Here is a 12,813-nt window from a genome sequence, read left to right as displayed (position 1 = left end):
GTTTGTGTCAGTGTGTTAACTGTGATGTTATATAAAGGCGGGGTGCATGATTACTAAAACACAGAGTACTAAAACACACTTGTAGCCAATCAGCAGTAAGGGGCATGTCTACTAACCGACATCGTTGCCTGTATGTGTGGGGCGGGTCTATCTAAAGAAAGTTCAGATTCTATTGGGGTAGGTGTTTGTTTAGGTGATTTCAAATATCAACAATAGCTTTCAGAGATCATGCACCCCGCCTTTAAACAGTGTTGTTTCACATACACGCATTCAATTTGACAATAACTTATATTTACAATTATTCAGCAGATGCTTTTATCCAAAGCGACTTGAGTGAGAGGGCATTTAACATTTTGTTTGTTTGATAACTTCTTTTTTTACCAAGTTTACCTGTTGTTGTTTTTTTTACAATGTTTTGAGGTGCAGTTAGGTCAAATACAAGACACACCAAAAATAAAACATAAGTAATTGCGGTAGAAATTAAAGATGGGCTAAAGTGCATGTATTTAGGAATATTAAAAAGTGGGCGGAGCTTGATAAGCAGGTAATAGTTTTGATTTTATATGGTTTAATAATACGCCTTATTTAATTTTGTCCCAGACGATATACCATAACTGGGTTAAATGCATTGAAAGACATTTACTAATAACTGTTTACTTTAAGACAGATACTTTTGTCCTATAGAGGGCGCTTGATGGTCCTTACAGCAAAAAGTCTATTGAGGGGCATTCACGTTTCATAAATATTTTGCTTTTTTAAGATAATTGTATCCGCTAAATTATAATCTTTTAAATGTACTGAATTCATTAAGCTAAATCTGAGATGGAAACGTTAAATCGCTCATGGAATTACTATAAAACGCTTATTAAAATAAATGTCTCGTAATCACAAACAGCTGTGATTAGTCCGTGCTGACCAACGTTGAGAAAAGTTACAGGTATCACGCGCTATCGCCGGTGTGACTAGAAGGGATACAGCCACGACCGACATCTCGCCTGTTTTTATCCCAATCCTACGCCCAAACTTAACCATAACATTTCACGTGATTTAGGCTGTAGCTGTATCTTATTTAGCCAGAACCGCTGTTTTTCATCCTAACCCTAAACAAAAAAAAAAACCTAAACAAAACATCTCGCGAGATTTTGTTGTAGCTGTATCCCCTCTAGCCAGAACCGTCGATCTGTCACTAAGTTAGCAAAGGTGTATACAAAAAAATGTATACAAAAAAACAGCGACACGAATTAATTTTAAATACATTCAAATGAAAACACAAATAAGTAGTTAAAATATAATACTTACAAAATTAACAAAACGTCGTGTCTGACCAATCACAGCAAACTTCCGTGTCACTGAGCACCGCCCACTCTGAGACCCACGAATTCACGCTATCGTAGATCTACACGCTCCTTATATTTCTATGGTTAGGGGCACTGACTGTAGACACATTTAAAGAGGAGAGTCCAACAACATAATCTGCTGATCACAAATAAACACAACACACCAAACCAGTGAAGACTGTAAGGGCTCAAAGAAACAACCTTCGGTAATGTCGCTTCATTTCAATGTACTGTGTGTTATATATTATGATCATGAACTGTACTGTCTGTCACATGCATTCAACACGGAGGGTGAAACACATGAAATATTGTTTTGGTACAGATATTTCGAGCACTTTAGAGCCTTGACAGTCCTTACACGTTATTTATAGAAGCTAAAAGCATATACATAATGTCACACGGCCATTGTTAGTGTTAGCAGAATGGTGGCTAAAGAGAGTGTATTTGTATAGTGGATGTGTTTTTACATCTTTGTGTCAAGACAGCAGCAGGTAAACATTGGAACAGCAGTGTTGTCAAAATAATTTACATTTTAGAGTGTGTGTTTTTTGTTTATTAAAAGTTTAGATGGATGTGTGCACTGCAAAAATGACTTTCTTACTTAGTATTTTTTCTTGTTTTCAGTAGAAATATCTAAAAAATCTTAAATCAAGATTTATTTTCCTGATGAGCAAATTACCTAAGAAAATAAGTCTAGTTTTAAGACAAAACATATCAAATTTAAGTGAATTTGTGCTTCACTTGGAATTTGTACCAAGACATACCATAATAATGTCATTTATTTTATAATGGTTATTATAATGATGATCATTATTGTAGACATGGTAATACCACATTATCATCATATTTATATATCATGGCAAAAAATTGTTTGAATTATCCTGGTGTACATTGTCAATACCGTGGTATGTACACATCATTAAAGGATTATTAGGAACACCTGTTCAATTTCTCATTAATGCAATTATCTAATCAACCAATCACATGGCAGTTGCTTCAATGCATTTAGGGGTGTGGTCCTGGTCAAGACAATCTCCTGAACTCCAAACTGAATGTCAGAATGGGAAAGAAAGGTGATTAAAGCAATTTTGAGCGTGGCATGGTTATTGGTGCCAGACGGGCCGGTCTGAGTATTTCACAATCTGCTCAGTTACTGGGATTTTCAAGCACAACCATTTTTAGAGTTTACAAAGAATGGTGTGAAAATGCCTTGTTGATGCTAGAGGTCAGAGGAGAATGGGCCGACTGATTCAAGCTGATAGAAGAGCAACTTATTTGACTGAAATAACCACTCGTTACAACTGAGGTATGCAGCAAAGCATTTGTGAAGCCACAACACGCACAACCTTGAGGCGGATGGGCTACAACAGCAGAAGACCCCACCGGGTACCACTCGACTCCACTACAAATAGGAAAAAGAGGCTAGAACTCACCAAAATTGGACAGTTGAAGACTGGAAAAATGTTACCTGGTCTGATGAGTCTCGATTTCTGTTGAGAAATTCAGATGGTAGATTCAGAATTCGGCGTAAACAGAATGAGAACATGAATCCATCATGCCTTGTTACCACTGTGCAGGCTGGTGGTGGTGGTGTAATGGTGTGGGGGATGTTTTCTTGGCACACTTTAGGCACCTTAGTGCCAATTGGGCATCGTTTAAATGCTGCGGCCTACCTGAGCATTGTTTCTGTCCATCCCTTTATGACCACCATGCCTTTGATGGCTACTTCCAGCATGATAAAGCACCATGTCACAAAGCTCCAATCATTTCAAATTGGTTTCTTGAACATGACAATGAGTTCACTGTACTAAAATGGCTCCCACAGTCACCAGATCTCAACCCAATAGAGCATCTTTGGGATGTGGTGGAACGGGAGCTTCGTGCCCTGGATGTGCATCCCACAAATCTTCATCAACTGCAAGATGCTATCCTATCAATATGGGCCAACATTTCTAAAGAATGTTTTCAGCACCTTGTTAAATCAATGTCACGTAGAATTAAGGCAGTTCTGAAGTTGAAAGGGGGTCAAACACAGTATTAGTATGGTGTTCCTAATAATCCTTTAGGTGAGTGTAAATATGGTAATCATTCAGTGCCATGGTAAGTTCAATGGTGTTAACATTGGACATTAAATTATACTTATGTGTGATACATCAACTATAGACTTGTTAAGGAGATGGTCATGAATTTAGCTTAAACCAGTTATTGTATGTGTATGTTTGCTTAAAGGGTAGATATCATGAAAATCAGACTTTTTCGATGATTAAGTGCTATAATTGGGTCCCCAGTGCTTCTATCAACATAGTAAATGTGAAAAAGATCAACTCAGTAACTTAGTTTTGGTAAACAATTCTCTGCAAGCATGTGAAAAAATAGGTCATTAAAATCTGGCCCCCTTGTGATGTCAGAAAGGATTAATACCGCCCAATAATCTTCAATATCCAACCACAGCACTGCCATTTAGTGCAGAGATCAGCTCATTTGCATTTTAAAGGGCACACCCAAAGATGGCACATTTTAACATGTTATAATAAATTATTTATATGGTATTTTGAGCTAGAACTTCACATACGTACTTTGGGGACACAAAAGTTTTATTTGACATCTTAAAAAAGTCTTGTGAAATGTCCTCTTTAATACACACAAAATTAAATACTCTATATCCTTCCAACTGTTCGAGATTTAAATAGTTAACATTTACATTTTGCATTTGGCAGACACTTTGCATTTGACATGCGTGTTTCCTGGGATCTAACCAGTTGAGCTACACGTGCACTCACTTTTCCCACTGTACACGTGCGCAGTAGTTTATATTGTTTGTACTTCTGTGTCTCAGTTTGGTGACCGGTACAGCAGTATGAGTTCAAAGGACGGCACTGGTGTGCAAAAATCCGAAACAGACAAACCCAAAGCTACAGGTACGCTTATGTACTAAACACATACACATTCAAATAATAGAGATGATTTAGTTGTCATTACGTATGCTTGTATGTGTGGATGATATTTTTCAGGTAGTGTCAATGAGAAGTTGTTATGTCATTATTTGCACCGCATCTTTCCTGAATCGAGTAAACCCGGACCAGCGTCTGCAGCACACAGGTGGGCTACGAATATTCCTTTAAAGGGGACATATCATGAAAATGTAACATTTTGCATGTTTTGGTGCTATAATGGGGTCCCCAGTGCTTCTGTCAACCTAGAAAATGTAAAAAAAGGACAACCCAGTAACTTAGTTTTGGTAAACCATTCTCCGCAAGCATGTGAAAAAAGTAGGTAATTGAAATTTGGCTCCCCTTGTGATGTCAGAAGGGGACCTTATTATAATAATACAATCTTTAAATGTATGTGTTAAAATCAACACAATCAGTGTCAGTTTAGGGAAAACACACTAAGGGCCAGATTTACTAACAGAAAGCCATAATTTTAGTGTAAAATAACGACTGGGATTTACTAAAGACGCGCAGTGGATAATTAGCGCTAAAAAGGTGTGGTCTAGTTACTTTTGCGTTATTATTGCATATGCATTTCTAGGAGTTTCTCTTTCAGACGCAAAATTTTTGGGAGTGTACTGCCCCTTAATTTGCACTATCCAACCACGGCACTGCCATTTAGTGCAGAGATCAGCTCATTTGCATTTTAACAGACACACCCCAAAACGGTAAATTTTGCTTAGGTCTAAAAAGTGACAATTTTAACATGTTATATAATAAATTATCTATATGGTATTTTGGGCTAAAACTTCACATCCGTACTCTGCGAACACCAAATATTATTTGACATTTTAAAGGGGACATTTCACAAGACTTTTTTAAGATGTCAAATAAATCTTTGGTGTCCCCAGATTACATATGTGAAGTTTTAGCTCAAAATATCATATAGATAATTTATTATGTGCCATTTTGGGTGTGTCCTTTAACATGCAAATGAGCTGATCTCTGCACTATAAATGGCAGTGGCGTGGTTGGATAATGCAGATTAAGGGCGGTATTATCCCCTTCTGACATCAGCAGGGAGCCAAATATTAATGACCTATTTTTTCACACGCTTGTAGAGAATGGTTTACCAAAACTAAGTTACTGGGTTGGTCTTATTCACATTTTCTAGGTTGATAAAAGCACTGGGGACTCAATTATAGCACTTAAAGGAATATTCCATTTTCTTAAAAGAAAAATCCAGATAATTTACTCACCACCATGTCATCCAAAATGTTGATGTCTTTCTCTGTTCAGTCGAGAAGAAATTATGTTTTTTGAGGAAAACATTGCAGGATTTTTCTCATTTTAATGGACTTTAATAGAGCCCAACACTTAACACTTAAGTCAACACTTAACAGTTTTTTTCAACGGAGTTTCAAAGGACTATAAACAATCCCAAACGAGTCATAAGGGTCTTATCTAGCAAAACGATTGTCATTTTTGACAAGAAAAATAACAGAGCACAACTTCTCGTCTAGATCCGGTCCAGCGCGACCTAACGTAAATGCTCTTTCAACACACTTGTAAACACTAAGGCGGAGTTTCGCGTTCGTCTTCTGTGACCTCTTGACGTCATGACGTATTGCGTGGGGTCACGCTGGCGCATCACGACCTGATCTCGACGAGAAGTTGTGCTTTAAAAGTGTATATTTGTTATTTTTCTTGTCAAAAATGACAATCGTTTTGCTAGATAAGACACTTATGCCTCGTTTGGGATTGTTTATAGTCCTTTGAAACTCTGTTGAAAAAAACTGTTACGTGTTGAGTTAAGTGTTGGTGTCTATTAAAGTCCATTAAAATCAGAAAAATCCTGCAATGTTTTCATCAAAAAACATAATTTCTTCTCGACTGAACAAAGAAAGACATCAACATTTTGGATGACATGGTGGTGAGTAAATTATCTGGATTTTTCTTTTAAGAAAATGGAATATTCCTTTAAACATGGAAAAGTAACATTTTCATGTTATGTACCCTTTAAACTGCTTTCAATGTCACATACCCTGTATTTCAGTATATACTGAATTAAAGCGATACTCCAGCCAAATATCAAAATTACCCCATGATTTACTCACCCTCAAGCAATCCGAGAAACATATATCCATCATCATCTAATCCAGACAAACACATTTGTAGTTACATTTGTAGTCCTTGCTCTTCCAAGCTTTATAATTAGGGATGTAACGATTAAATCGCGTGTCCCATTAAAAATGCCTGTCTGAAATCGATTCTGAATCGCGAGGCTGCGATTCTTTGTTTCATGTGCAGCTTGTGTGAGTACTACGGCAGTGGTTCTCAAACTGGGGGCCGGGGCCCCCAGGGGGGCCGCGAGATGGTGCCAGGGGGGCCCCAGTTTTATGACATTTCATAAAATACATTAATTTATTATGAATTCTGTGTAATTAAACCTAAAAAAAAATAAGGCTACTAACCAACAGCATTACTTTGTATTCTTTAATATGTTTTGTCTTATTAAAATGTTACGTTTTAGAACAAATTTGTTATAAAAAAAATTGGGGGGGCCGCGAAGGAATGCACCATATACAAGGGGGGCCTCACGCTGAAAAAGTTTGAGAACCACTGTACTACGGCATTTGGTCAGTCCTTATCAATCTAAAATCATTATGAGTCGGGGTCGTTTATAACGTGCATTTAAAAAAGCAACACTCGTTAAATAAAAATCATTGTAAATATTCTTTATTATCATGAAAATACCTGAAACAATCTGAAGAACAGCAATATAAATATTCCTGTAGACATTTCCTGGAATAGTGTTTGTAATGCTACTTTTTCTCTGGCACAAAGGGTGTTTCTGCATGAGAGCGCCCCCTGGCGTTCGGATGTGCCGAGATTTCACCGTAATTCATTCAAATTCATTCATTGAGAAAACGCGCATTTGCACGGTTAATCGTTACACCCCTATTTAAAATGGCAGGAAACAGGGATCAAGATGGCGTTGTTACCGGAAGCTAGTTAGTTGTTATAGCTTATAAAGTTTAAAATATTGCATTGATTACACGTAAAAGACCTTTTATTAACTCCTTGGAGCCGTGTGGATTTTTTTGCGCTTCAAGGTTGTTCCCCGATCCCTGTTTTCTGAAAAACAAGGAGATTTACTAAAATAACTCCAAATATGTTCGTCTCAGAGACGAGGGTGAGTAAATCTGATATTTGGCTGGAGTATTGCTTTAAAGGGATAGTTCACCCAAAAATTGAAAATACAATGTCATTAATGACTCACTCTAATGTTGTTCCAAACTCGTAAGACCTCCGTTCATCTTGGAAACACAGTTTAAGATGTTTTAGATTTAGTCCAAGAGCTTGTTGACCCTTCATTGAAAATCTATGTACGGTATACTGTCCATGTCCAGAAAGGTAAAAAAAGTAGTTCATGTGACATCAGTCGGTCAGTTAAAATGGGTTGAAGCATCTAAAGTAGATTTTGGTCCAAAAATAACAAAAAAATATGACTTTATTCAGCATTGTCTTCTCTTTTAATCTTTTTTTCAAAAATCATGCACCCTGCCCTTTAAACAAGTACTGTACAGTTCAGCCATGAAGAATGAATTTTCTGGTATCTGTCAGTTTTTACACAAGCTTTACACTTTTAGTACACTATCCTGCTATTTCTCATCTGTTTCTTTGAATATTTAGGACTCAGAAGTACTGTTTGCCAAAGATATTAGATACAGTATAACAAAATTACCTTTTACTATGAAGAGGGGAAATGCAATGCTCTATAGACTGTTTCAGCAGAAACAACAAAAACAAACGTCTTTTGTGGACTAAATGCAACTTCCGGTAAACTTCCTCATAGGATCAATAACAGCAGAGTCATTTTACAGTAGTTTATTTCTGATAACAATATATCACGCGTATCAACTAATTACACTGAGCTAACGTTACTGTAAAATGAATGTGTTAGCTACAAATCCTTGAATTCTTGCCTGGCTGCCAAACCTCTCCGCAGAGTTGTGATCCATGCTCGTCCTCTCCCCTCGTCTTTAGCAAACCAAAACATTTTATTTTCCACAAGGTATTTGTTTCAGAGATCACTTTAGCCACTAGTCAGACCAATAAATAAATGCAGAGTGGAAGTTCACTTCAGTTCAGGCATGTATCCGCGACAACACACGTGCATCCGATGAAACCAGTAAAAAGAACCAATAATAAACCGATAAACACTGATGATTATCTGGGGGAGGGTGTTTCCCACCTTTGGGCATGCATATTAGCTCCAACAACCTTCAAGAAAGGTGTTTTTAGTACAATTTGAGTTAAAGGCGGGGTGCATGATCTCTGAAAGCCAATGTTGATATATGAAATTACGTGAACAAACACGCCCCTACCCCAATAGAATCTGGACCTTCTTTTGATAGACCCGCCCCACACATACGTAACCCAGGCAACAATGTCGGTTAGTAGACACGCCCCTTACTGCTGATTGGCCACAAGTGTGTTTTGGTACTCGGCCCGACTTGCTTTTCCAAAGTGTTTTTTAAAAATCATGCACCCCGCCTTTAAAGGAACAAAAGTTGTGGTACAGTTAAAGGATTAGTCCATTTTCTTAAAAGAAAAATCCAGATAATTTACTCACCACCATGTCATCCAATATGTTGATGTCTTTCTTTGTTCAGTCGAGAAGAAATTATGTTTTTTGAGGAAAACATTGCAGGATTTTTCTCATTTTAATGGACTTTAATAGAGCCCAACATTTAATACTTAACTCAACACTTAACAGTTTTTTTCAACGGAGTTTCAAAGGACTATAAACAATCCCAAACGAGGAATAAGGGTCTTATCTAGCTAAACGATTGTCATTTTTGACAAGAAAAATAAAAAATATGTACTTTTAAACAACATCTTTTCGTCTAGGTCCGGTCCAGCGCGACCTAACGTAAATGCGTAGTGACGTATGGAGGTCACATGTTACATATATAAAACACACATTTGCGGACCATTTTAAACAATAAACTGCCACAAAGACATTAATTAGTATCAGTTGACATACAACAACGTAGGAACGGTCCTCTTTCTCAACACATGTAAACACTGGGGCGGAGTTTCGCGTTCGTCCTCTGTGACCTCTTGACGTGATGACGTATTGCGTCGGGTCACGCTAGCGCATCACGACCGGATCTAGACGAGAAGTTGTACTTTAAAAGTGTATATTTGTCATTTTTATTGTCAAAAAATGACAATCGTTTTGCTACATAAGACCCTTATGCCTCGTTTGGGATTGTTTATAGTCCTTTGAAACTTCGTTGAAAAAAACTGTTAAGTGTTGAGTTAAGTATTAAATGTTGGGCTCTATTAAAGTCCATTAAAATTAGAAAAATCCTGCAATGTTTTCCTCAAAGAACGTAATTTCTTCTCGACTGAACAACGAAAAACATCAACATTTTGGATGACATGGTGGTGAGTAAATTATCTGGATTTTTCTTTTAAGAAATGGACTAATCCTTTAATTTCAAATTCAGAAATATGTTGTTTAATTGGGAATTAAAACACGATTTTAGAGATACCGGTACCTGTTTAAAATGCAAGACTTTAGTCATTGCAAAGATGGCTGCCTAGTGGCGCAATTTCCCGAAAAAGACTTTGGTACTATTCAGTTCACCTACTTATGTTTGCCTACTACAGTATGTACAGTATGTTGTGCCACCCCGATTTATATTCATGAGCCAATGTGTGAGGTTTATAATCTCACCCACTCTCTTTTATTTGAGATATACTGTATGTGTACTTGTTGAAATACATTATTGAAATTTAATAAGCAGTTTGGCAACACTTTCCTTAAAAGGGGTGTTCATAGGACTGACACGACACCTTTATAATCATGACATGACACGTGTCATTAACATAAGGGAGATTTTATGCACATTTATGACAATTGTCATTTAGTGTCATTTGTTCAATTATATCATTTTTAATGCAAGGATGACATTGTTTGAGATGTCTTTGTTATGACAACTTGATATAAACCAATACATCATAGCTTGTCATATTCATGACATAGCAGAATAATTATAAAACTTAAGAAACTAGCTAGCTATGGGTTAACATTACATTAAACTCTTATTTAAATGTCATTAAGTGTTAATATTGTCAAATAGTATTACATTTAAATACCTTAACAAAATGCAACAGACACGTCAAAATATGATACTTAACTTTATGTATGTGCACAACTTGTTTTTCCTCACACAGAGGATTTTGAAATTTTCTGACATGGAAGAAAAAACTAAAAAAACATTTAATTAAATTTAATTTAATGTAATACAGCGATATGGACCCAACGCTACATGGCTTGATCTATTATTGTAGTGTTTTCATTTTATTTTAGGAGAATCGGTCTCCAAATGCAATAAAATATAATTATATTATTATTATTGAATTATTGATTTTATTTGTTAAACATAGAGGAAATTTAAAAAAAACATTAAGAACTGAAGAATATTCATGATGTTGTTATAAAATAGTTTGACAGAGTATTAACACTTAATGACATTTTAATGACAAATTCAGTTTGTATCACTGGTAAAAAAGTGGTCAGTTATCATATATTGGTTAATGTCAAGTTGTCATAACAGTGAATGAATGACTCTTAAATTTTTTGTATATTTTCTTGAAAAAAAAAAATCCAGATAATTTACTCACCACCATGTCATCCAAAATGTTGATGTCTTTCTTTGTTCAGTTGAGAAGAAATTATGTTTTTTGAGGAAAACATTCCAGGATTTTTTTCATTTGAATGGACTTTAATGGACCCCAACACGTAACAGTTTTAATGCAGTTTAAAATTGCAGTTTCAAAGGACTCTAAACGATCCCAAACGAGGCATAAGGGTTTTATCTAGTGAAACGATTGTCATTTTTGACAAAAAAAATAATAAATATGCACTTTTAAACCATAACTTCTCGTTTGTCTCCGGTCCTGTGGCGTGCCGGCGCGACCTCACGTAATGTCGTAAAGCCGTGGAAAGGTCACGTGTTACATATATGAAACTCACATTTGCGGACCATTTTAAACCATAAACTGACACAAAGACATTAATTAGTATCATTCCACATCCAACAACGTCGGTACGATCCTCTTTCTCCACACTTGTAAACACTGAGGCGTAGTTTTGCATACGTCATGCTTGACCTCTTGACGTGATGACGTATTACGTGCGGTCGCACTGGCGCGTCACAGGACCGGAGGAAGACGAGAAGTTGTGGTTTAAAAGTTCATATTTTGATTTTTATTGTCAAAAATGACAATTGTTTCGCTAGATAAGACCCTTATGTCTCATTTGGGATCGTTTAGAGTCTTTTGAAACTGCAATTTGAAACTGCATTAAAACTGTTAAGTGTTGGGGTCCATTAAAGTCCATTAAAATGAGAAAAATCCTTGATTTTTTTCCTCAAAAAACATAATTTTTCTCGACTGAACAACGAAAGACATCAACATTTTGAATGACATGGTGGTGAGTAAATTATCTGGATTTTTTTTAAGAAAATTGACTAATCCTTTAATGACAGTTGTCTTAGATGTGCATAAAATCTCCTTCATTTTCATAGCACGTGTCATGTCAGTCTTATAAACACCCCTTCAAGTAAAGTGTTACCAACAGTTTTATTAAAACAGGCAAACAGAAACTGAACTTTAATTGCTAAAAAGTAGTTGCCTGCTGCATTGTCAAGAATGAATGAATGAACCGAATCCCTTTAACATTAAACATTCTACATCCTGATTGGCTGCGAGTGTGTTGCATCATTTTTACTTTCACAGTGTGCACAAGCAAATTAATCCAACAGATATGAAACAGGATTAAAAGCTATAGTATTAAACTCATTAATCTCATGTTTGCTACTTCGCTTCATAACATACGCAAAGGGTTGTTACAGTACAGATTTAGGTGCAGGTATGTGTGGTGCAGTTTTTTCATTGTATAAATAACTCATTTAATAAAACATTAGAAATCAAGTTTGATCTGTCAGCGGTTTGTTCATGAGTTGGTTGAAAGTAGGTTGTAGGTTGTCGGTGTCATGTCTCATGTTGGAGGGAACCAGCGGCCCCATCCCACTCATTCCCAGCCAGGGTCGGATTACTGCTGTGGATCTATACATAGATCATGATGTTGGATAAGAGCAAGCTGACACTCGACGTGTGAGCGCTTCGGTGTTTACATGTCATCGTGTTTGATCGCTGGTGTCACCTCAGGTGCAACAATTAGTATATCCAAGTGCATGGTGATGCTAAATTGATGCTATTTGAGGATGGTTTTGTTTATTTTTTACTAATTTACAGAAAGATTACAGTAAATTATGTGTTCTTTATATAGGACTCCGTTACAAAAGTTATTAAGTTACAAATATTTATTCTATTTAAATATAAATTATATTACTTTTATGCATTTGGTAGATCCTTGTAACATTGTATCCATCAATTAGCAATGTGTTTTGCTCTTTGGCTAAATAGGTACATTAATGGTACAAAAATAATCGACCTATAGACTG

General features: G+C 36.3%; 1 protein-coding gene across 1 annotated transcript in view; it reads left to right on the top strand.

Annotated features, from left to right (window-relative positions):
* The first annotated feature begins 1,361 nt into the window (after window positions 1-1,361).
* Window positions 1,362-12,813, top strand: part of rnf123 (ring finger protein 123) — a 239,019-nt gene continuing 227,567 nt past the window's right edge. Inside the window, exons 1-3 of the mRNA XM_073861959.1 lie at window positions 1,362-1,543; window positions 4,174-4,255; window positions 4,349-4,436. Coding sequence (XP_073718060.1) covers window positions 4,195-4,255; window positions 4,349-4,436 — 149 coding nt within the window. The 5' untranslated portion in view covers window positions 1,362-1,543; window positions 4,174-4,194. The remainder of the gene's footprint in view (window positions 1,544-4,173; window positions 4,256-4,348; window positions 4,437-12,813) is intronic.

Source organism: Misgurnus anguillicaudatus, chromosome 23 (assembly GCF_027580225.2).
Source record: "Misgurnus anguillicaudatus chromosome 23, ASM2758022v2, whole genome shotgun sequence".
Taxonomy (NCBI): Eukaryota; Metazoa; Chordata; class Actinopteri; order Cypriniformes; family Cobitidae; genus Misgurnus; species Misgurnus anguillicaudatus.
Note: the sequence above shows the minus strand (reverse complement) of the source record. Positions and strands in the feature narration are given on the sequence as shown.